At 40.6% G+C, this 26,736-nt stretch overlaps 1 protein-coding gene and 2 long non-coding RNA genes across 3 annotated transcripts; 2 read left to right on the plus strand and 1 right to left on the minus strand.

Moving 5' to 3' along the window:
* Positions 1–301: 301 nt before the first annotated feature.
* On the minus strand, positions 302–5,664 carry LOC131544436 (histone H1-like). The gene is made up of 3 exons (XM_058782623.1): positions 5,589–5,664; positions 4,716–4,977; positions 302–1,684 (listed from the first exon to the last, which is right to left on the minus strand). Exons 2-3 carry the CDS (start codon positions 4,966–4,968, stop codon positions 1,530–1,532), a joined length of 408 nt encoding a protein of 135 aa, XP_058638606.1. The 5' UTR covers positions 4,969–4,977; positions 5,589–5,664; the 3' UTR covers positions 302–1,529.
* Positions 5,665–6,468: 804 nt separating this feature from the next.
* Positions 6,469–7,874, plus strand: LOC131544496 (uncharacterized). Its single transcript, XR_009272150.1, has 5 exons — positions 6,469–6,504; positions 6,599–6,696; positions 6,798–6,877; positions 7,110–7,205; positions 7,599–7,874. It is a non-coding gene; the product is annotated as an uncharacterized LOC131544496 (long non-coding RNA).
* Positions 7,875–12,994: 5,120 nt separating this feature from the next.
* LOC131544479 (uncharacterized) lies at positions 12,995–14,440 on the plus strand. Its single transcript, XR_009272143.1, has 5 exons — positions 12,995–13,022; positions 13,117–13,214; positions 13,316–13,395; positions 13,626–13,721; positions 14,112–14,440. It is a non-coding gene; the product is annotated as an uncharacterized LOC131544479 (long non-coding RNA).
* Positions 14,441–26,736: the final 12,296 nt, after the last annotated feature.

Below are 26,736 nucleotides of genomic sequence, written 5' to 3' on the forward strand. Positions count from 1 at the left end.
CAAATCTGTCAATAAAATGTCAAGAAATCAATAAGTGAAAAGGGAAAAACATTTGAAACGCATTGATGTATTGCATTTGATACAGACGTAGTTTTGTATCGTTGTGCGGGGCTGGGAAACTTCGGTCCTGGAGGGCCACTGTCCTGCAGAGTTTAGCTCCAACCCTAATTAAACACACCTGCCTGTAGCTTTCGAGTGATCTTGAAATACATTAATTAGCTTGTTCTGATGTGTTTGATTAGGTTTGGAGCTAACTCTGCAGGACAGTGGCCCTCCAGGACCGAAGTTTCCCAGCCCTGATGTTGTACTTCATGTGTTAAACTTCAAGAAGCACTTCTTCTCTGCTGTGACACAGAGGTGCATGTTACACTTTTTGCACATCACTTTGGGTGTTCCTGTGTTTGGGTGTTCCCTTTTTGTCACACGTTATTTGCCCGCATGTATTGTCAGTGGGAAATCCTGCTTGGGGATGGGAGCTGTGGACCCCTGCTTCTTTACCCCTTACTGCATAACTTTGCTCTGAGGCAACGAAAAGATAAACTGAATTTCTGAACATGCAAAATAAAATAAAAATCATAAAACCTGGCAAAAGTCTTCTCTACACCTTCATACACACACACACACACACACATTATTATTATTTTTTTTTAATGTACAGTTTATGTAATCTTAAATAAGATTACTAGAGCAAATAATATATGTATATATTAATTATTAAATAATATATATATATATTAATATTACAATATATAACATATATATTTATTAGGGCTGGTAATTTTAACGCGTTAATTAGATTAATTAATTAATTATGGTGAAAATAACGCGTTAAAATTATTAACGCATTTAACGCACTTGCCTCGCCCCAGACCTATGTGGATCATCTGACATTTCATACAGTTGTTTGATGGCAGGGCAACAACTCACTGCGTGATGGAGCCAAGAGAACGTAAAATTCAAGATATGGGGCAAAAATGCCCGTTTGAGTTTTTGTCTCATATTTACATCATATAGTTAAGCTATATCACACCAGTGCTAATGTGATACTGATCTTATACAACAGTTCAGTAAGGAATACATTAATACTGTGTTATTTTAGACACAATGTTCTCTGTTTTGATCAATTTTGCCAACGAAAATATAAAGACAAAGCAGAACTGTTCGTCTCCGAGCAACACACAGCGGCATTTCATTTCTTAATGCACGTTTTTAACGAATTGGGTGAACCATTATTTGGAGCATTGAACTATTGAACATAGGCACGTTGGATTTGAAGCGTGCTGCACAGACCGATCGGTGTATGACATCAAAGTACCGCGAGAGCGATTCAAAAGCAGAAGGAGCTTCTCTACAGCTCTTACAGTACTTTGATGTCACACACCAATCCATCTGATGGTATTGATGCGCTTCAAGTCGAACAAGCCTATACTCTTCTGTAACTGTTATTTTGATACAACACCAATAGATTTGCACCACTTGATTTAGTAGGTGGCTAATAAAAGAGTCGTTGAGAAACAAACAGTGGCCTTTTAATTCTTCTTGGAAGCTGCCTTTTTAGGCTTGGCGGCTTTAGGTTTTGCCGCCTTGGGTTTGGCAGACGTGGCCTTTTTGGAGCTCTTGGCTGTGTTCTTGGGTGCTGCAGTGGCGGCTTTGGCTTTCTTCTTAGCGACGGGGTTCTTTGGAGCTAATAAATAAAACACAACATTTTGATGAAGGATATCAGTAAATTTCACATTTTAAAAGCAATATCTTTTCTCTCTCTCTCTCTCTCTCTCTCTCTCTCTCTCAATTTCAATTCAATTCAAATTAGCTTTATTGGCATGACTGTGTAGCATCACAATGTTGCCAAAGCAATACATATATTATACAGAGAAATAAAATCATGAGGAAACCCATATGTCCATATTATACATGTAGGTAAAAAAAAAAAAAAAAAAAAGAATAATTAAAAAATAAATAAATGATTAAATGAATACAGAGAGCAGTTCTAAATGGAAAGGGGGGATCAGCCTTTGTCCCTCATTTGATGGCAGGAGGACACATACTGCGCTGCCAGGTGGATACACTTTTCCTTTTCTCCCAGAATATAACAGAGTTTGTCTAAGTTGCTTTTATGGTTAAATTCAGGTGAAACTAGAGCTATTTGTTTGAAATAGGCATCTCTGATGTGTTTATATTTGCTGCACTCCGTGAGGAAGTGCAGCTCGTCCTCTACGAGTCCCTCAGTGCAGTCTCTCTCACACACACACTCACACACACACACACACACACTCTCTCAGTGCAGTGAGAACACAGTCACAGCTCTCTGGCTCTCCAGCTCTGCTTGTGTCGGCCCGTCTCCACACACACACACACACACACACGTCTCCACACACAGACTGTGTTCACTCAGACGATACTTCGTCAGCAGCTTTCTCTGACCATACTCTTTAATACTGCTCAGGTATGGCGCTAATTTATAATCAGATTTTATTCTGTGGAAGTAAGTTAATTTCTTTACTTGAGTTACTTTTTGCTGCCAATCATGAATGTATTCTTCCTGGGTTATTTTTCTGTTTCTTTAATTTTTGAATTCTTTAACTGAATTGTGGAATTGAGTTGATGTTTTTCCACTAAATAGTGAAAGTGGTCAGTCTCTGGGTGTTTCTGCCGATAAGTGAAAGCACTGTGGTGGCAGCTATCTGTCGGCGTCTGAAAGATGGATCCAGAACTTCGCTGCTCTCTTCTGGATCTCAGAGAGCAGAGGAATCTGCCCAGTTCTGCCCTGCAGCCGAGATTCAGGCGTTTCTGTGAATTCCCAGGATGCTTTTGCAGAATTCAAGGTGGAAAATTTCAACAGGGTTTTTGTCCCATGATTCATAGTTTAATTTAAATTTGGGGCCCCAGATTTCACATCCATAGAGGAGAATGGGTTTGATGATGCTATCGAAGATTTTCAGCCACAGTTTAATGGGTGGGTTGAATCTGAACAGGGTCGTCTTATACTGTAAAAGCCCTGCGTGCCTTATCCGTCAGATCTTTGATTGCAGTATTGAGCTGTCCAGAGGCTGAGATCGTCAGACCCAAATAATTATAACAGGTGACGTGATTAAGAATTGTTCCACCGATTGTGAACTCATATTTTTTGTCAGCAAGACGAGGCTTTTCTGAAAGATCATGATTTTTGACTTCTCCATGTTTATCGGTAAGGCCCAATCGTTACTGTACTTTTCCAGAATGGAGAGGGTTTGGTGCAGCCCCTCTTCATGAGGAGACAAGAGCAGAAGATCGTCTGCATACAGGAGGCATTTGATTTCTCTGCCCTCGAGGGTCAGACCAGGACCAGAGGACTTATCAAGTGCTGATGCCAGTTCATTAATATAGATATTAAATAGAGTCGGGCTGAGGCTGCAGCCTTGACGGACTCCTTTCGTCTGACTGAAATTATCGGTTCGTTTGTCGTTGATTTTGACACAGCATTTGTTCCCGTTGTATATGTCCTTTATGATGTCATATGTCCTTCCTCCTATTCCACTCTGGATAAGTTTTAGGAAAAGTCCATCGTGCCACACCGAATCGAAGGCTTTTGGAAATCAATGAAACAACCAAATATTTTTCCTTGTTTTGTCTGCTGAACGTATTTTTGTATGAGTGTGTGGAGTGTGTAAATGTGATCTGATCTTCTTTGTTTAAGCATGAATCCAATTTGACAGTTGTTTATAATTGTGTGTTCTTGAATGAACTGAACTAATCTGTCATTAATAATCGAGCAGAATAGTTTTCCGAGCTTACTGCTGACTGTGATGCCTCTATAATTGTTTGGGTCGTACTTCTCACCTTGTTTCAATATTGGAGTTATTAGATTTTCTTTCCAGATTTCGGGAAAGTGTCCTGATTTTAGTGCGAGATTGAATAATTTCAGAATAGCATCTTTCAATTTGGAGCTGCTGTGTTTCAGCATCTCGTTAGATATTCCATCCAAGCCACAGGATTTTTGATTTTTTAGGGATTTCATTTTGTCTATTAGTTAATTTAATGCTATGGGTTTGTCTAGATGGTTTAGCTGCTCTTTAATGGTGAATTCTAGGTCGTGTAGTTCAGAGGTCTCGGAGAAATGTTCAGTCCAGATGTTTGGGTCGTGGATGGGAATGTGTTTAGCTTCTCTGGATTTATCTAAATTATTCCATAATTCCCAAAAAGAATTTTGATCGACTGCCTCCTCGATCTTGTTGAGCTTTATCTTCATGTGATCAGCTTTTTTCTGTATTAGCAGTGACTTGTATATCTTAAGGGTTTGTTGATATGTGGCTCGTGTTTGTTGGTTTGCAGGGTCTCTGTGTTTTTTATTTGATAATGATCGTAATTCTTTTCTTAGTTTTTGGCATTCTTTATCAAACCAACCAGCTTTAGCGATTTCCTTTTACATCTGTAATGTTTTCTTTTCTCAGGGCTTTTCTGACTACGGTAGAGAAAATTGAAGTTAATTGTTCTGTTGCTAAATTGATAATTTTCTTCTCTTCACCAAATGAAGTCAGTAGAAATGAGTCCATCATGTTCTCCACGTGAGTGCTGTGGAGCTCGGCTTCGTACTGGGCAGGACTGTCTTTACACTCTCTCTCTCTCTCTATCTCTCTATCTATATATATATACACACACACATATATATATATATATATATATATATATATATATATATAAAATAATATATATAATATTTCTATAAATATTCAAGTTACCTAGCTTCTCTTGCAGCTTTTCGGCAAGATTCATCTTCCTCATCTTTTTCAAAATGACCAGTGTGCGCTTCCCAGCGCCATCAGGATGATAACGTTGAATCATACATTCCACAACAGCACACTTTGATTTCTTCTCCAATTGACTTTTGGGAATTGCGTTGCTTTTTATTTTGGTTAAATGCCATTTAAATGAATCCATTTCCTCAGAATCCAGGTCTTCCAAACACTGTAGGAGGAGTTCATGCACAGCCATGCTGGAGCACTGTTAATGTAAATATGAAAATTAAAAATATAAAAATATGTGCACACACACATGAGCCACGGAAACACTCAGTACGTTTACATGGACATCAATACATGATTAAGACAATACTCTGATTAAGAGTCTACCATGTAAACAGATATAAAGTCATAATCGAAGTAAACACAAATAGAATTAAGACATGTGGAGTATTCCTATTTTAGTCGCATTACTGAAGTGCAGTACAGACATGTAAAACTATTACCGCCGTGTAGGACTTTGCCGCATTTTGCGACAGGACACACACACGGCAGCGATCAACCGTTTGACGGCAAATAAAAGAGCATACACATATATATATATACACACACACACACACACACATATACATATATATATATATATATATATATATATATATATATATATATAATACCCCATGTCTAGGACTACTTTCATTTTGTTCGTGAAGCAGCTGCGTTTCCTGGTTATTTATTGACCACTGTAAACACACACACATCGTCTGAAGGATTACAACTTTATTTAGAGAGATTGTGTTATGCGATCACTCGGTGGGTAAAATCAAGTTTTAACAAAAATACATGTCTAGACCTGAGTTCTACGACACTTACCTTTGTGTATAATATAAAAAATGTGTGGGAAAGCTTACAAAAAAAAAACCCTCCGGGCTGTTCCTGTAAAGTGCAGCGAACCTTTATCAGAAATGAAAGTAAAAATTATTTCTCCACCCCTTACAGATACGTCATGTTTCCTTCTCTCTTTCTGTGTGAGATACTAAAGTCTCCATACTGATAAAAGGTAATGCTTTAGAATACTGTTTCTTACTTAAGTAACAAAATTACCGAAGGAGGAATAAGTAAAGCTGGCCTACATTAACACAAGTGTAGCGGTTGTTCCTCTGCGTTGTGTTATTTTGATGTTAATAATAAAAGATTTTCCACACAAATCTGGTTGTGGTTAGTCAAGGTGATTTAATTGCAGCGCCTTCTCTCTCCTCTCTGTACAGTAAAACACACAGACAAGCACTGTTATCTGCCAGACTTTCTCTTTTGCCTGTTAACCACAAAATACATGTTTAAATACACCAGGTAGTCAACCACAAACCACACACTGACGCAATGTCCATCATGTTAATAAAATAGAATATATGTCTTTAGTGTTTTTACAAAATATACACCGTTATATAGGTACAATTATACATACAAATCTATATAAATACACTGTAAAAAAGCCAACTTTCAAAAAGTCCTCCTAATAAACATAAAACAGTAAAATGAACTATGATATTTTCATTGGAAGTGTTCATGCATTATACTAAGTTGATTCAACAAATTCGTTGCTTAAATGTTAAAAACATGCAATATTTTGTTGATCTAACTAAGTTTAAGTTTTCATTGATTCTAACGTTTCTTGTTAGCGCGTGCGCAGTTTGAACCTTGAACGCATGCGCACTTTGATACTTCAGCTACTTGGCTGTATGACGCAGATTTCAAAAAGTTGATGCTGATGAGGGTGATATCGTGCCTGGTATGTAGTAATAATATTTTATAATCGATCAATTTTATTTGCCATGTATAATGAATGTGGTCTTCTCAAACTTACGGCCTAATCTATTTTGCAGCGTGTTTCTGTTTTCGCGCACTTTTGTGTGGTTGTCGATGCTAACGTGAAGGACGAGTGGCGTCGTGCTTGATCGATCCAGCTTTTCTATAAAATTAAGTAAGTACTTTTTTTTATTTTTCATAATCGACTGTATTTTATTTGCCATGTATAATTAATGTTTTGCTCTTCTCAAACTGACGGCCTAATCTATTTCGCAGCGTGTTTCTGATGTTGTGCACATTGAGTTCTTTTCAAAGCTGACGTGCCAGATAAATCCAGCTTTTCTATAAAATCACTGGTACGTAGTTATCATGTTTTATAATCGACTGTATTTTATTTATCATGTAAAAAATGCATTGACCGTGTAGACATCTTCCTATATTATATGGGTTTGGATTAACGTGGGTTAGAGTAAAAGATGACAGAATCATTTTTGGGTGTACTGTACCTTCACCTCCTAAAGCAGAAAGAACAAATGCAGATTTTATAAACAAAATATATGTTTGTTTGTTTTTTGTTTTGTTTTTAAGGTGAGTGACATTACCAAACATCGTAAAACAACGGCTCTTGAGGGATTGCTACTTTTCCTGCTTGAGAAGTCAGCAAATTTGCTCAAGATATGCCTGGTAAATTACCATTTTCATACCCTATTTCCAAATCCATTTGTAAACTATATATATTTTACATGTATTCAGTTTATTTACACAACAAACAATAATAATAATAATAATAGGGGTGTAACGGTACGTGTATTCGTACAGAACGGTTCACCGGGCAAATTCCCAATGGAAGGGCAGGCACGTGCCCTGCTCACCCAAAAGTCCCCACTCCAAGGACTCTACCTTTTGAAGGAGTAGGACATAGGGATTATCACTTCCATTTGAATTTGCCCAGTGAACCATTCTGTACTAATACACGCATCGTTGCACCTCTAAATAATAATAGTAATTATTATTATTATTATTATATGTAAATTTACACTTCCATTAATACCTACCTCCCATCCATTATTCTCCCAGGATACGAATTCTGTGAACTGCTGCACCAAAGGTGTAAAGATTGGAATTCTGACTGTGGAGGAAGATGATGTTGCCGGTGTTACATCGCAGCCCACTGTTATCAACATGGCCATAATCTTGGAGGAGGCCATTGTGCTTGAGGACATTAAAGATCTTCCATCTGCATTTGCATATTTGTTTGGCCTCTTATATGCATTTAACATGGAATATCTGAAAGAATTGAAGTACACTTTTGAAGTCATCATGGATCTAGGTGGTACCTGCTCAGCTAGAGTGCAGTCATTGAAATCAAACTTTGCTAAATGGATGAAGCCACTTAAATGACGTTCTTGCGTTGGCTTTTTTAAATACTTTTATACTTAATGACTACAAAAACACCTGTTTTCATTCAGTGTGCTAATTACTGCTAAGGTTTTTGTTTATTTGTTTGTTTGATTGTTTCAGCCTTTGCCTTAAAGGAAAATTCACCCAAAAATGAAAGTTCATTATTTACTCACTCTCATGTTGTTCCAGACCTGTGATTTTCTTTCTTTTCTTGAACACAGAAGAAGATATTGTGAAGAAAGCTGACAACTAAAGGGTTGACTGTCATAATATTTTAATCCTATGGCAGCCAGTCAGTGACTACCTTCAACTGATCGGTTATCAGCATTCTTCACAATATCATCTTCTGTGATCAAAAGAAGAAAGAAAGTCAGGTTTAGAAAAACTCCAGTTGTAAATTAGAGTAAATGATGAAAAACTTTCATTTTGGGTGAACGATCTCTTCAGGCTGGAGTTTCTCCTAGTGTTTTTTTTTTTTTTTCCTGGACAAAGTAATTGTATTTTATTTCTGTGTAGACACTCTACTTCCAAAGATCTGGGTCAAGATTCGATTACAGGCATATCAGTGTATGTTCTGACAAGAAAAAGTACAGTGTACTTATAGCTGCTGAGTAGGGTTTGTAGTGTACTCGGATGCTTTATTTTTCTTATATATATATAATGGCAAATTGTTTTTGAGGAACATTTAGGTTGATGTTAAAATATGCAGAATAGAAGTTTTCACATAATTGTTACTTTAAAATCTACCAAAATGTTAAGTACATTTGCAAATGTGCCTCATGTCACAGGACAGCTAACATTGTATGGTATAATTAACACCGGTTTTGTGGATTTCTTTAACATTCAATGCATTGAATTCAGTGTATAATGTTAAGAAGTTAAAAGGCAATATTTGATACTGTTATGTCATTGCTGTGCATTGGACACAGAATGTTTAAATAAAAAAATTATTTGACCTATGTTATGGTCTCTTCTTTAATTAGACTATTTAAATAATATATAATAAATCAGTCTAGGCCTATTTGTTCAGTAAACAAAAAATATTTAGTTCTGTAATTCATTAGGTAAACATGACAATTTATGTTGTGTCAACTTGTAACCTTAACGTAATCTTTTGAGTTGGGTGGACTTCAGTCCCTGTTTGTTGAGTTTACTCAAAAAAGCGCTTGCGATAGGTTGCCTTATTATTTTAAGTTTACTCAACTTTTTTTTTTTACAGTGTATATACACATTTAATCGAAATGTTAGCCGCTTAACCGCTAACACATCTCTCACTCGTGACGCACACACCAGGATGCCATTTCACGCAATATACTATTCACCCATTAACAGCACTCAAACAAACTTCATTTAACCGACTGAGAACTCAAAACTAAGTCAAATATAACATCACATGGAATACTTTTTCCCAGTTGATCATTTAAACATGAAATAAACACCTATAAAACAGTTTAAAATCAGATGAAATCGTACCTCTCCTCTCTAGTGGCATTGCAGGAAAGAGGACGAACTCTGATTGCGCTGTGATTTGAACCTCTCACCTACGTATGACGTCAGCCGACATACATACTGTGACTATTACCTTTAATAAAAGCGCACAACCTTCTTTCAAAATAAAATACCCCCTAACAAATAATGATTAAAAATAAAATTAAATAAAGTAAATAACTAAAATTTATAATCTGGTGTAACAACATAACCCTGCTGCATCCACCCCCACTGTTTTACACCAGATTATGAATCACATACAAAGTTTTAGCAAATCAACAATGTCACTTATTCTGAGATCACATTAGATCTGTTCAGTTCTCAAACTATCTCTTCCGAGATTAAGGTAATCCAGGTGTAGCTAATCCCCAAAATACCCATAGAAAACCATGCCTTTTACATAGTTCAATACATGACATTTACCATTGTACCCATAAATGTACATCATCCAAAAATGTAGTCAACAAAAAAAAATTAAATAAATGTTCCAACAATTAAATCAACACTTAATTTTCATTCAACACTTTAAATTTCAAGAATCGCATGTACTCTCTGGGTAGACATAGACTGTATAAGTCTGTTAACTGGCTTAATGAGTCTCCCAAATCTTGACCGAAAACCATCTTGAACATTTGATTCTCTTACACTCATTTGATCTTGCCCACCTGACACAGTTTCTGTAACAGTTGGATCATCATGCTCAACTTTGTAAGCACACTCATCATTCAAAACTGCTGATACAGAAGGATCATCAGACACCAATGAACATACTGACAGAACTTGACTGGGTACGTTGTTCAGTGTAACCAGGTGCAATCACTCTGATCAACACTGAAACACTCGACAGACTCTTTTCTCATCACATCTGAGCCAGCATTAAGATCGGCCACCCAACGAGAAGTTCAATCTTCACTCGGAGTTTGATTATCTTCCTCACAAGAAACACAGACAGAGGAAATTTCAACACTTTCATTACAATCACTGCCTTCATTCCAAGCGGGCACCGGCAGGAAGTTGACAGGCATCAACAGATTACGATGTACCGTCTTGATTTGACCAGTCCCAGAGTTTCTTATTTTATACGTGTTCAAAGTGTCACTTTTGCCCACAACAACATATACCACCCTCTCCCATCGGTCCGCTAACTTCCTTTTCCCACGTTCCCCCTTATTCGCAAGAAGTACTCTGTCATCCAACTCAAGAGAATGCCCTTTTCCTTTACGGTCATAATACTCAGCTTGTTTAGTCTGTTGGCGTTTGGCATGTTCTGGAGCAACCGGCATTGCTTCCCTCAAGTCTTTTTTAAGAGACTGAACATACTTGTGAACATCAACGGTCTCATTATCCAAGATAACACTTTCAAACAGGACATCCACCGGTAATCATGGTGTGCGCCCGAACATCAAGAAAAACGGTGGATACCCAGTGGTCTCATGTCTTGTACAATTGTACGCGAAAGAAAGAGTGTTCAACAACTGCGGCCACTTAACTTTGGATCTCGGAGGAAGCGAACGGATCATATCACCCATGGTACGGTTAAATCTTTCCGTTTGTCCATTCCCCATGGGATGATATGGAGTGGTGTGTGATTTTCTCACACCAGACAGACAATCTCAACAGCTCAACCATCAAAGAGCTCTCAAAGTTAGTACCTCTGTCGGAATGTATGCGACCCGGGAACCCATAAATGCAGAAAAACTTGTTCCACAAAGACACGCGCAACCGCTTCCGCAGTTTGGTTTGGACACACATAAGCGCAGGCAAACTTTGTGAAATGGTCAGTGACCACTAACACGTCGACCGACTTGTTAGAATCCTCCGCTGACCAAAAATCAAGGCATACCATTTCTAGCGGAGCACTTGTTTGAATTGACACGAGTGGAGCCCTTGCCTCAGGCTCAAAATGCACCTCTCACACTCATTAACATATTTCTTTATGTCATCCTCCATAGACTCCCAGAAGAACCGCTGTCTGGCCAACCAAAGGGTGCAATGCTGACCCTGATGACCAGCGTTATCATGCACACCCTTCAGGACAGTACTTCAAAGAGCTGTTGGCAAAACAAACTGGTAAGTCTTTTTCTTAGACACCGGATTTTTCGAGATTCTATAAAGAATACCCAACCTCAAGGTAAGTTTACCCCATTGCCGCAAAATTGTCAAAGTTCTTTTAGATTCATACACTTTTCTCTGCGAAGGGTCATCTTCCTCTCTCCACAAAGAATTTCACTCTGTCAATCACAGGATCTTGACTCTGCTTTTCTAGCAATTCATCGTGGGCAAGACTACCAAGTTGACTCTGCTCTACGTCCGCCAAGCTCTCTAAATGCTGCACATAAGCCACACTCCTGATGACTGCACCCTGCTCCCAGTCCTGGTGAGATTTAAAAACAGCTGACAAATCTGCCCCAGTCAAGTAAGTGGACCCAACATACAAATTCTCACCACCATCTGTATGCTCTGAGAAACCATCTACTTCTTCGCCATCTGCATATTCACATGAAAGATGGAACGTATCCTGCACCTGCTTGACAGCAACAGACTTGGCCTCATGCAGCAAAACATCGTAAGGCATCGTAATCTATGCAGAATTCTCGGTCGCAAACGGCTGCCTACTCAATGCATCTGCCACTACATTTTCGGCCCGGAATGTATTGAATGTCAAAATCATACGGCGACAGCTTCGCTACCCACCGCTGTTCACATGCATCCAGCTTGGGTTTTGTGAGGATGTACTTAAGTGGGTTATTATCGGTCCACACCGTAAACCTGTGTCCCCTGAGCCAATGACTGAACTTATCAGAAATGGCCCACTTCATCGCCAAAAACTCAAGTCTGTGTGCTGGGTACTTTGACTGCGCATGATTCAACGATTTTGATGCAAACACAATGGGCCTTGCCACAGCATTCCCCTCCTGAACCTGCGACAAAACAGCACCAAGCCCACTAGTAGAGGCATCCACAGACAACAAAAACGGCTTTGAAAAATCTGGGTGAGCGACTAAAACCTGACTAACCAAGGCGGTCTTCAGATTTGCCAGAGCTGCCCTGCAGTCATCAGTCCAATCTGATGAAGAAAGAGTACGACCTCCTTTTAGCCGCTTTACTCCTCTCCCCATCCTAGGTCTATTTTGTCCTGTCAGAAGCTGAAACAAGGGTTTAGCCATCGAAGAACAATTCTCTATGAAGTGCTGGTAGTACACTACCATACCTAAAAAGGACCTGGTTTTACCAGCCGACGGCGTAACACCATCATTCTCCATCAAATCTTTCTCAGATACACTCACAATGGCTTCAATTTTCGCTGGATCACTGGCGACCCCTTCTTCAGACACGATATGACCCAAAAACTTTACTGAACTCTTCAAAAATCTACATTTTGAAGGAGACAGTTTCAAATTGTGGTCTTTCAGACGTCGAAACACCATCTCGAGCCTTTCCAAACTCTCCTGTTCAGTTTTCCCGAAAACTAACAAATCATCCAGATGACACAAAAGACTCAAGAAATTCTGGTCACCAAACACAGTCAAAATCATCCTCATAAATGTTGCTGGACTGTTGCACAATCCTTGGGGCAACCGATTATGCTGATGAGGGGTGATATCGTGCCTGGTATGTAGTAATAATATTTTATAATCGATCAATTTTATTTGCCATGTATAATGAATGTGGTCTTCTCAAACTTACGGCCTAATCTATTTTGCAGCGTGTTTCTGTTTTCGCGCACTTTTGTGTGGTTGTCGATGCTAACGTGAAGGACGAGTGGCGTCGTGCTTGATCGATCCAGCTTTTCTATAAAATTAAGTAAGTACTTTTTTTTATTTTTCATAATCGACTGTATTTTATTTGCCATGTATAATTAATGTTTTGCTCTTCTCAAACTGACGGCCTAATCTATTTCGCAGCGTGTTTCTGATGTTGTGCACATTGAGTTCTTTTCAAAGCTGACGTGCCAGATAAATCCAGCTTTTCTATAAAATCACTGGTACGTAGTTATCATGTTTTATAATCGACTGTATTTTATTTATCATGTAAAAAATGCATTGACCGTGTAGACATCTTCCTATATTATATGGGTTTGGATTAACGTGGGTTAGAGTAAAAGATGACAGAATCATTTTTGGGTGTACTGTACCTTCACCTCCTAAAGCAGAAAGAACAAATGCAGATTTTATAAACAAAATATATGTTTGTTTGTTTTTGTTTGTTTTTAAGGTGAGTGACATTACCAAACATCGTAAAACAACGGCTCTTGAGGGATTGCTACTTTTCCTGCTTGAGAAGTCAGCAAATTTGCTCAAGATATGCCTGGTAAATTACCATTTTCATACCCTATTTCCAAATCCATTTGTAAACTATATATATTTTACATGTATTCAGTTTATTTACACAACAAACAATAATAATAATAATAATAGGGGTGTAGATGCGTGTATTCGTACAGAACGGTTCACCGGGCAAATTCCCAATGGAAGGGCAGGCACGTGCCCTGCTCACCCAAAAGTCCCCACTCCAAGGACTCTACCTTTTGAAGGGAGTAGGACATAGGGATTATCACTTCCATTTGGAATTTGCCCAGTGAACCATTCTGTACGAATACACGTACACCTCTAAATAATAATAGTAATTATTATTATTATTATTATTATATGTAAATTTACACTTCCATTAATACCTACCTCCCATCCATTATTCTCCCAGGATACGAATTCTGTGAACTGCTGCACCAAAGGTGTAAAGATTGGAATTCTGACTGTGGAGGAAGATGATGTTGCCGGTGTTACATCGCAGCCCACTGTTATCAACATGGCCATAATCTTGGAGGAGGCCATTGTGCTTGAGGACATTAAAGATCTTCCATCTGCATTTGCATATTTGTTTGGCCTCTTATATGCATTTAACATGGAATATCTGAAAGAATTGAAGTACACTTTTGAAGTCATCATGGATCTAGGTGGTACCTGCTCAGCTAGAGTGCAGTCATTGAAATCCAAACTTTGCTAAATGGATGAAGCCACTTAAATGACGTTCTTGCGTTGGCTTTTTAAATACTTTTATACTTAATGACTACAAAAACACCTGTTTTCATTCAGTGTGCTAATTACTGCTAAGGTTTTTGTTTATTTGTTTGTTTGATTGTTTCAGCCTTTGCCTTAAAGGAAAATTCACCCAAAAATGAAAGTTCACTATTTACTCACTCTCATGTTGTTCCAGACCTGTGATTTTCTTTCTTTTTCTTGAACACAGAAGAAGATATTGTGAAGAAAGCTGACAACTAAAGGGTTGACTGTCATAATATTTTAATCCTATGGCAGCCAGTCAGTGACTACCTTCAACTGATCGGTTATCAGCATTCTTCACAATATCATCTTCTGTGATCAAAAGAAGAAAGAAAGTCAGGTTTAGAAAAACTCCAGTTGTAAATTAGAGTAAATGATGAAAAAACTTTCATTTTTGGGTGAACGATCTCTTCAGGCTGGAGTTTCTCCTAGTGTTTTTTTTTTTTTTTTCCTGGACAAAGTAATTGTATTTTATTTCTGTGTAGACACTCTACTTCCAAAGATCTGGGTCAAGATTCGATTACAGGCATATCAGTGTATGTTCTGACAAGAAAAAAGTACAGTGTACTTATAGCTGCTGAGTAGGGTTTGTAGTGTACTCGGATGCTTTATTTTTTCTTATATATATATAATGGCAAATTGTTTTTGAGGAACATTTAGGTTGATGTTAAAATATGCAGAATAGAAGTTTTCACATAATTGTTACTTTAAAATCTACCAAAAATGTTAAGTACATTTGCAAATGTGCCTCATGTCACAGGACAGCTAACATTGTATGGTATAATTAACACCGGTTTTGTGGATTTCTTTAACATTCAATGCATTGAATTCAGTGTATAATGTTAAGAAGTTAAAAGGCAATATTTGATACTGTTATGTCATTGCTGTGCATTGGACACAGAATGTTTAAATAAAAAAAAATTATTTGACCTATGTTATGGTCTCTTCTTTAATTAGACTATTTAAATAATATATAATAAATCAGTCTAGGCCTATTTGTTCAGTAAACAAAAAATATTTAGTTCTGTAATTCATTAGGTAAACATGACAATTTATGTTGTGTCAACTTGTAACCTTAACGTAATCTTTTGAGTTGGGTGGACTTCAGTCCCTGTTTGTTGAGTTTACTCAAAAAGCGCTTGCGATAGGTTGCCTTATTATTTTAAGTTTACTCAACTTTTTTTACAGTGTATATACACATTTAATCGAAATGTTAGCCGCTTAACCGCTAACACATCTCTCACTCGTGACGCACACACCAGGATGCCATTTCACGCAATATACTATTCACCCATTAACAGCACTCAAACAAACTTCATTTAACCGACTGAGAACTCAAAACTAAGTCAAATATAACATCACATGGAATACTTTTTCCCAGTTGATCATTTAAACATGAAATAAACACCTATAAAACAGTTTAAAATCAGATGAAATCGTACCTCTCCTCTCTAGTGGCATTGCAGGAAAGAGGACGAACTCTGATTGCGCTGTGATTTGAACCTCTCACCTACGTATGACGTCAGCCGACGTACATACTGTGACTATTACCTTTAATAAAAGCGCACAACCTTCTTTCAAAATAAAATGCCCCCTAACAAATAATGATTAAAAATAAAATAAAATAAATAACTAAAATTTATAATCTGGTGTAACAACATAACCCTGCTACATCCACCCCCACTGTTTTACACCAGATTATGAATCACATACAAAGTTTTAGCAAATTAACAATGTCACTTATTCTGAGATCACATTAGATCTGTTCAGTTCTCAAACTATCTCTTCCGAGATTAAGGTAATCCAGGGGTAGCTAATCCCCAAAATACCCATAGAAAACCATGCCTTTTACATAGTTCAATACATGACATCTACCATTGTACCCATAAATGTACATCATCCAAAAATGTAGTCAACAAAAAAAAAAATTAAAATGTTCCAACAATTAATCAACACTTTAAATTTCAAGAATTGCATGTACTCTCTGTGTAGACATAGACTGTATAAGTCTGTTAACTGGCTTAATGAGTCTCCCAAATCTTGACCGAAAACCATCTTGAACATTTGATTCTCTTACACTCATTTGATCTTGCTCACCTGACACAGTTTCTGTAACAGTTGGATCATCATGCTCAACTTTGTAAGCACACTCATCATTCAAAACTGCTGATACAGAAGGATCATCAGACACCAATGAACATACTGACAGAACTTGACTGGGTACGTTGTTCAGTGTAACCAGGTGCAATCACTCTGATCAACACTGAAACACTCGACAGACTCTTTTCTCATCACATCTGAGCCAGCATTAAGATCGGCCACCCAACGAGAAGTTCAATCTTCACTCGGAGTTTGATTATCTTCCTCACAAGAAACACAGACAGAGGAAATTTCAACACTTTCATTACAATCACTGCCTTCATTCCAAGCGGGCACCGGCAGGAAGTTGACAGGCATCAACAGATTACGATGTACCGTCTTGATTTGACCAGTCCCAGAGTTTCTTATTTTATACGTGTTCAAAGTGTCACTTTTGCCCACAACAACATATACCACCCTCTCCCATCGGTCCGCTAACTTCCTTTTCCCACGTTCCCCCTTATTCGCAAGAAGTACTCTGTCATCCAACTCAAGAGAATGCCCTTTTCCTTTACGGTCATAATACTCAGCTTGTTTAGTCTGTTGGCGTTTGGCATGTTCTTGAGCAACTGACATTGCTTCCCTCAAGTCTTTCTGAAGTGACTGAACATACTTGTGAACATCAACGGTCTCTTTATCCAAGATGACACTTTCAAACAGGACATCCACTGGTAATCTTGGTGTGCGTCCGAACATCAAGAAAAACGGTGGATACCCAGTGGTCTCATGTCTTGTACAATTGTACGCGAAAGTAAGAGTGTTCAACAACTGCGGCCACTTAACTTTGGATCTCGGAGGGAGCGAACGGATCATATCACCCAGGGTACGGTTAAATCTTTCTGTTTGTCCATTCCCCATGGGATGATATGGAGTGGTGTGCGATTTCCTCACACCAGACAATCTCAACAGCTCAACCATCAAAGAGCTTTCAAAGTTAGTACCTCTGTCGGAATGTATGCGACCCGGAAACCCATAAATGCAGAAAAACTTGTTCCACAAGACACGCGCAACCGCTTCCGCAGTTTGGTTTGGACACACATAAGCGCAGGCAAACTTTGTGAAATGGTCAGTGACCACTAACACGTCGACCGACTTGTTAGAATCCTCCGCTGACCAAAAATCAAGGCATACCATTTCTAGCGGAGCACTTGTTTGAATTGACACGAGTGGAGCCCTTGCCTCAGGCTCAAAATGCACCTCTCACACTCATTAACATATTTCTTTATGTCATCCTCCATAGACTCCCAGAAGAACCGCTGTCTGGCCAACCAAAGGGTGCAATGCTGACCCTGATGACCAGCGTTATCATGCACACCCTTCAGGACAGTACTTCAAAGAGCTGTTGGCAAAACAAACTGGTAAGTCTTTTTCTTAGACACCGGATTTTTCGAGATTCTATAAAGAATACCCAACCTCAAGGTAAGTTTACCCCATTGCCGCAAAATTGTCAAAGTTCTTTTAGATTCATACACTTTTTCTCTGCGAAAGGGTCATCTTCCTCTCTCCACAAAGAATTTCACTCTGTCAATCACAGGATCTTGACTCTGCTTTTCTAGCAATTCATCGTGGGCAAGACTACCAAGTTGACTCTGCTCTACGTCCGCCAAGCTCTCTAAATGCTGCACATAAGCCACACTCCTGATGACTGCACCCTGCTCCCAGTCCTGGTGAGATTTAAAAACAGCTGACAAATCTGCCCCAGTCAAGTAAGTGGACCCAACATACAAATTCTCACCACCATCTGTATGCTCTGAGAAACCATCTACTTCTTCGCCATCTGCATATTCACATGAAAGATGGAACGTATCCTGCACCTGCTTGACAGCAACAGACTTGGCCTCATGCAGCAAAACATCGTAAGGCATCGTAATCTATGCAGAATTCTCGAAGTCGCAAACGGCTGCCTACTCAATGCATCTGCCACTACATTTTTCGGCCCGGGAATGTATTGAATGTCAAAATCATACGGCGACAGCTTCGCTACCCATCGCTGTTCACATGCATCCAGCTTGGGTTTTGTGAGGATGTACTTAAGTGGGTTATTATCGGTCCACACAGTAAACCTGTGTCCCCTGAGCCAATGACTGAACTTATCAGAAATGGCCCACTTCATCGCCAAAAACTCAAGTCTGTGTGCTGGGTACTTTGACTGCGCATGATTCAACGATTTTGATGCAAACACAATGGGCCTTGCCACAGCATTCCCCTCCTGAACCTGCGACAAAACAGCACCAAGCCCACTAGTAGAGGCATCCACAGACAACAAAACGGCTTTGAAAAATCTGGGTGAGCGACTAAAACCTGACTAACCAAGGCGGTCTTCAGATTTGCCAGAGCTGCCCTGCAGTCATCAGTCCAATCTGATGAAGAAAGAGTACGACCTCCTTTTAGCCGCTTTACTCCTCTCCCCATCCTAGGTCTATTTTGTCCTGTCAGAAGCTGAAACAAGGGTTTAGCCATCGAAGAACAATTCTCTATGAAGTGCTGGTAGTACACTACCATACCTAAAAAGGACCTGGTTTTACCAGCCGACGGCGTAACACCATCATTCTCCATCAAATCTTTCTCAGATACACTCACAATGGCTTCAATTTTCGCTGGATCACTGGCGACCCCTTCTTCAGACACGATATGACCCAAAAACTTTACTGAACTCTTCAAAAATCTACATTTTGAAGGAGACAGTTTCAAATTGTGGTCTTTCAGACGTCGAAACACCATCTCGAGCCTTTCCAAACTCTCCTGTTCAGTTTTCCCGAAAACTAACAAATCATCCAGATGACACAAAAGACTCAAGAAATTCTGGTCACCAAACACAGTCAAAATCATCCTCATAAATGTTGCTGGACTGTTGCACAATCCTTGGGGCAACCGATTATATTCATGGAGCCCCAAGGGAGAACAGAGCGCAGTGAATTTCTTATCTTCGTGTAACGGAATGTTGTAGTACCCGGAAGTCAGATCCATGGTACTAAAGTATGCGTTCCCCCCCAAAGCCACCAGCACATCAGCTTGGTGAGGAAGGGGGTGAGCATCCTTCACAGTGCATGCATTCAGCCATCGGAAATCAGTGCAGATCCTTAAATCACCATTTTTTCCACACTAAGACCAATGGCGATGCAAACTCACTGTTTGACTTTCTTATAATTTCCTTCTCCTCCATTTCGTCTAAAGTCTTCTTCAACTTCAGGTAATGTGCGGGAGATGAACGTCGATATGGAAGACGAAAGGGCCTGTCATCTGTAACTCTGATACGATGACAAAAGCCCTTCGCGTCACCACAGTCCAAACTGTGCCTAGAAAACACACACTCATATTTTTCTACGAGGTCAATGAGCTTGTTCTTCCAAAAGGGGGAAACTTCGCAATCCCTGACATTCAGATCGCTCAGCCCCAGGTCATGCAACCTGCTGTCACCTACCAAACTTGCTACAGATGTAGAGGCCCTTGTCATTAGGCTGCCACTCGACCTGTCAGAACATACCATGCTTGCATTTTGGCTAACCATCAAGTCAGTGCTTTGTGCAAGGTCCTCCAAAGCGACGCAAGGATACACATCAGCCACCTTTGTATTTTTCCTCAGCACAATTTCCGAATTGGTCGGGTTGATCATCTTCACTGGAAGCCAGCCATCGCCCCACAAAGGTGATACAACCCTCCCAATCAAGACGTTCCGATGCACACAACGCGAAGTACTTGGTTCGATGACTACCGTGCTCCCTACTGACAGTACTGATCCTGGAGGTAAACGACCCCAGACAAGGTGTTCACTCATAGGCTGCAGAGTCACAGATGACCTCAGTCTCAGCGTACCCACCTTGTCAGGAATTGAATCACCCCTCCACCTCTCTATACACGAAAGCATGCGTAAAAATTGACTATTGTCAGACTGTATAACTGAATCAGGTCTATTCACCACTTTCCAAAATTGGTCTGTCTGCTTCATCTGACTTATTAGGGGTTTCAAGACATTTGTTCCAAGAATGATTGGGTCCTTTTGACCACTCACAATCAAAACAGGGACACTGAAACTAACCCCGTAGACTTCAAGCTTCAGATTGATTACACCATCAGGACTAGTTTGTTTTCCACCGCAACCTACCAAGACAACATCTGAAGAACTCAGGATATCCTGGTCCAGCACCCCAGCGTCTCTGAGTTGCGGAACTACATCAGCGCTCAGAGTAGTCGCCATGGAGCCACTGTCCAACATCCCCTGAAGCTCAACTTTGTCCTGTAATAACACACTTGCATAAAACAAGCTGCTACTCTGATCAACTTGCATGGTGTTCTGAAAAATTACAGTTTTCGTTTTGCCAACACTTTCACAGAAGGAATAAACAGATTCAATATCAGTCTCACCAGAGGAATTACTACACAGCCCCACTTCGTCCTCTGCTCGAAGGGAGCTGTCTAGTTTCCCTGTGGCGTGACTTCATCTCGCCAACCGGAGCCCACCCTGGACGTAGTTTTGTCGCAGTTGTAGCTCACGTGTCCAGCTGCAAAACACTTGAAACACAAGTTATACATTCGACAATGAGCAGTGGTGCTGTGCTCACTGCTTTGACACACTCTGCATTCCCGAATCCTAGGCCCTGTTTGTTTAGGCCAGGGGCCTCGCATAGACCGAGTGTTGCACACTAAAGCTTTTTCCAGCAAAGTCAATACTTTGTCCAATGCATTTTCATCATTCACGCCGCACCCTGTTCAGACTTAGAAGGCAAGGGAGTCGCATCAACTTCCGGCTCTGAGACAACTGTGGTAAATTGCTTGACAGTTTGATTAGTCAACTTCCGTTCCTCAACAACTCATCAAGTTGCTCTTGCACCTCTGATGCAGTCCACGACTGTACAGGTTTACTCTTGAAAACAAAAGCCAACTCTCTGTCAGGACAGCTGTGAATGAACATAACTGCTAACTCTTTGCTCCTGTTATCCAGAGTTCTGCCTTCCCATCTCAAACTTTGCTCAGCAACATCTGCTGCCTTCTTTAGTCTTATCCAGTAATCCCACGCACCCTCTCTAGGATACGGTTTCACAGAATAGAAGTCAGCCAACGGGATACCTGAACTGCTTTGGTCCCCGAAGTGCTGCTTCAAAACAGAAAAGACAGAGTCAACGGTAGGAGTCGTTGTACCATTACGCAGTCATACTTTCATTACATTTACATTTAGTCATTTTGCAGACGCTTTTATCCAAAGCGACTTACAATTTGGGGAACACATGAAGCGATTCATCTTGAAGAGGCAATTCGACAAAGGAAGTGCCTGTAACACCAAGTCTCAGGCATTGTTTAAATAAGTACAAGCTAGCAAGGGAAGGAATAAGTAAGGAGAATTTTTTTTTTTTTTTTTTTTTTTTTAATGTGTAGGTTGAAGTCAAGTAGTGTCGAAAGAGATGAGTTTTCAGCTGTTGCTTGAAGATTGACAGGGATCCAGTACTCCGAATATGGGTGGGAAGATCATTCCACCAGCCAGGAATGGTGAACGAGAATGTTCTGGAGAGTGATTTTGAGCCTCTTTGTGATGGTACCACGAGGCGTCGCTCACTAGCAGATCTCAGATTTCTGGAGGGGATGTAGATTCTTAATAGTGAGTGCATGTAGGCGGGTGCTGAGCCTGTGGTTGTTCTATGAGCAAGCATCAGTGTCTTGAACTTGATGCGAGCTGCGATTGGTAGCCAATGCAATGAGATAAAGAGAGGTGTAACATGGGCTCTTTTGGGTTCCTTGAAGACCAGTCGTGCCGCCGCATTCTGAATCATTTGTAGAGGTTTGACTGTGTTTGATGGAAGTCCAGCCAGAAGAGCATTGCAGTAGTCCAGCCTAGAAATGACAAGGGCCTGGACAAGAAGTTGTGCAGCATGCTCCGTCAGAAAGGGCCTGATCTTTCTGATGTTGTGTAGTGCAAACCTGCAAGATCGAGCAGTCTTTGCAATGTGGTCTTTGAAGGTCAGCTGGTCATCAAAGATTACACCAAGATTTCTGACCGAAGTTGATGGGGTAATTGTTGATGAACCTAACTGGATCGTGATGTCATGCTGTAGAGTTGGAGCGGCAGGAAAGACAAGAAGCTCAGTCTTTGCCAGGTTGAGCTGGAGATGATGTTCTTTCATCCATGCCGAGATGTCTGCCAGGCAACCTGAGATCCTTGCAGCTACCGTTGGATCATCTGGTTGAAAAGAGAGATAGAGCTGTGTGTCATCAGCATAGCAGTGGTAGGAGAATCCATGTGCCTGTATGATGGGACCCAGTGATGTAGTGTATGTGGAGAAGAGGAGGGGTCCAAGAACCGATCCCTGAGGAACCCCAGTGACCAGTGTATGTGCTTTGGATACCTCCCCTCCCCAGTCCACCCTGAAAGACCTACCAGTGAGATAGGATTCAAACCAGCGAAGTGGAATTCCAGCGATGCCCAGTGATGAGAGAGTGGAGAGGAGTATCTGATGATTGACAGTGTCAAACGCGGCAGATAGATCCAGCAGAATGAGGTCTGATGATTTGGAATGGGCTTTTGCAATTCGCAGGGCTTCAGTGACCGAGAGAAGTGCAGTCTCAGTTGAATGGCCACTCCTGAAACCTGACTGTTTAGCGTCCAGTTTGTTGTTCTGTGAAAGAAACAATGAGACCTGATTGAAGACAACACGTTCGATATGTGTTTTCGCTATGAATGGAAGGAGAGAGACAGGTCTATAGTTTTCTATAAGAGAAGTGTTTAATGTAGGTTTTTTGAGCAGTGGGGTTACCCGAGCCTGCTTGAACGGAGTGGGGAAGATGCCTGTGAGGAGGGATGTGTTGATGATGTGTGTGAGTGTCGGTAAGAGCGTGGGAGAGATTGCTTGCAGAAGGTGCGAGGGGATTGGGTCAAGAGGACATGTTGTAGGATGGTTGGAGAGGAGAAGTTTGGATACTTCAGCCTCCGTCAGGGGACAGAAGGAGAAAATGGGAGGTTTAGCAGTGGAAGTGGTTGGTTGGGGGTCCTGTGTGCGTGGAGGTGAGAACTGATCACTGATCGATCTAGTTTTGTCTGTAAAAAAAGTAGCAAAGTCATCAGCTGTAATAGAAGTGGTGGGAGGTGGTGGAGGGGGACAGAGGAGAGAATTAAATGTTCTGAAGAGATTACGCATGTCTGGAGCGCTGTTGATCTTGTTGTGGAAATGTGAGGATTTGGCAGTGTGGACATCAGCAGAGAAAGATGAGAGCAGAGACTGATACCTACTCAGGTCCAACGGGTTGTTTGATTTGTGCCATTTTCTCTGCCGCTCTGAGTTTAGTCCGATGTTCACGAAGAACATCAGATAACCAGGGGTTAGAAGGGCAGTCCGTGCTGACCTAGAGGAGAGAGGACAAATGTCGTCTAGACAAGAAGTTAAGGTAGAGCATAAAGTTTCAGTAGCTGCGTTTACATCCAGAGATGAGAAATGGGTAGGTGAGGGAAGAGAGGAGGATACCACAGAGGAAAGATGGGAAGGAGAAAGGGAGCGCAGGTTTCGTCTAAAAGTAACCGGTAGGGGTTGGTGGCACACGGGTAGCAAAATGTAGTGTAAATGTAATGAAGAAATGGTCCGAGATATGTAGCGGTTGTACCAGAATGTTATCTGCAGTACAATTGCGTGTAAATTAAATCAAGTTGGTTGCCTGATTTGTGCGTGCTAGTAGTGGTAAGGCGATTGAGATCAAATGAAGCTAGTAGCGAGTGGAAGTCTGTAGCATAAGGCTTGTCTAGGTGAATGTTGAAATCACCAAAGACTAAGAGTGGAATGCCATCCTCCACAAAAGAGGACAACAACCCGTCCAGCTCCTCTAGGAAGGTGGCTAGAATTTGTCCAGGGGGACGGTAGATTACCACAATCTGGAGTTTTATCGGAGCTGATACAGTAATGGCATGACATTCAAATGAGTTGTAATTGCAAAGGGTAGAGCGGGTTGAGTATTTCCAATTGTGTGAAACGAGCAGGCCAGTACCCCCACCCCGACCAACTTGACGCGAAGTATGAGAGAAAGAGAAATTTCTCTCATTACATCTCTGGCCCGCCCCAGTACTCTGTTCATTATCTCGTCGATCATTTCAGAATCAGTTACATCCAGTTTGTTCAGATGTACCCTCATCATGTCTTCCCATTCCATGATTGAACATTTATCTGAGCCATCTCCTCTAAAGTGTGGCAGTGCTGCCACCTCAGCTTTCAGGATCAAGTTCATTTTCGATGCATCAATGACAGTAGCATTTGTTTGATCAATCACATGACCACTGACACCTTCTTGAGACATTTTAGCAGATGGATGATTTGGAAATTCAGTTCTCATCATACTTTCTCTGATTGACTGTCCAATCTCACTACCAATTTGTTTTATGAGATTACTCATTTGACCCGACATTTCTGACTCTTGAGAAGCGTACTCAAAATTACTGGCTCTAGGTAATGGACTCCCGCACATTTCACTACTGTCGTAGGCAGGAACGCCAACTGTTCTACCCCTGCCTGTACTACAGTATTGAGGATCCCCAAACAGCCTTGTTTCATCAGGGGTATTCGTCAGACTTCCCCGCCCCCTACCAACTGTAAATGTGTTGTCCCACCCCAACTCACTTCGTTTAGCAGCCATTCCCTCAGGTGTCAGATTACACTTTCAAAACACAAAAATTGTTCACAAAAAAAAAAAAAAAAATCAAATAAAGTGGCAATTAATCTGCGTTACAACTCTTCAAGAACTTTCAAGCGTCCATCAACCTCATAAGATTCAATTCACTATGATATTACAGTTCTTTGGTTGAAAAATCAGTCAGTCGATGAGAAATACCTTCATCCAGTTAATTGATGACACTCCTCAATGATCCAGCACAGTGCTCATCTGATCCAGCTGAACCACAGCTCACCAATCCCACAGTTTGTACATCAGTCACCGTCTTGCGTCTTCAACGTTGAATTCTCGGTCCAATAGCAGTCTCCTCCTGTGCACGACTCAAACTGCCTGACCTCCAAACACCACTGCAGAAACAGCAACAGAAGACCGAAGTCCCGTCTTGCCTCCAGTTCCTCCTCAGCGCCAGCAAAACTCCAGATCAGCAATCCCGGCGGTCGACAGCAATCAACCATTCGATGGGTCACGGCACCAGTTTTGTAGCAGTTGTTCCTCTGCGTTGTGTTATTTTGATGTTAATAATAAAAGATTTTCCACACAAATCTGGTTGTGCCAAAGGTGATTTAATTGCAGCGCCTTCCCAGATAGCAAGCACACTCGGGCCGATTCTGGCTGAAATGCGGCACTGTCGGCTCAATCACGACGTCGGTGAGAAGATATTGGGCCAGAGCCGCGCCGACTCTACAAAACACTTCTGGCTGACAGACGGCTTTTTCTCTCTGGGCCGATCTCGGCTGAGAGCTGTTGTAGGACTCAGTAGAGCAGGTCCACACTCGGTGTAGTTGCGTGAATTTACCTTCGGCCCGAGCTGGTTTTGTCTCCGGCGGCCGCTGCTAGAATGAAGGAACTCAGCCGCCTGAGAGAAAGATTTGGCGGTTAATCCTGAGGAGATTTCGGCGGGCACCGTTCTCAAGAGGAATACTTCAGCTGCAAAAAGGTAAGTTAAGTTATTTAATGATCAGTCTTGTGTTGTTTGATGTTTAAATGCCACGAAGAGTATAGTTTTTAGATGTTTTCTGTTAGGTTTGTGATGATAACATAGCGTTAGAAAAATCATTCGGTCCCGGATATATTGAGTGTTGATGAGTAACGTTAGGCCTAACTGTCAGGCGCGGTCTCTTTAGGAAAACAATATGTAATTTTTTAATATGAAAAACCGATGAGCTGTATCCAGTGCAAGATAATGTTAGGTGATTCAATTTTAATGAGTTAAATTCTATTTGGTTTGCTAGAATTAATTCGATTCATCTTTTTCAACGAGTGATTGCTATTGAATCAAAGGAGTCGGACTGCGCTGGTGGCGCCATAAACATACGAGTGACTCTGTCTGATTCGATTCACTTAACCATTCAAATGAGTCATTTGTTTGTGAATCAAACTGAGCACCCTGTTGTAGCATTACACCTGCTAAGACAATTCAATATGTGCAATCTGAATTTCATAATAATATTTATTTTGTGGTAACACTGTCGTGTGGGAAGCTCTGA

The sequence above is a fragment of the Onychostoma macrolepis genome, chromosome 07, assembly GCF_012432095.1.
Source record: "Onychostoma macrolepis isolate SWU-2019 chromosome 07, ASM1243209v1, whole genome shotgun sequence".
Classification (NCBI taxonomy): domain Eukaryota; kingdom Metazoa; phylum Chordata; class Actinopteri; order Cypriniformes; family Cyprinidae; genus Onychostoma; species Onychostoma macrolepis.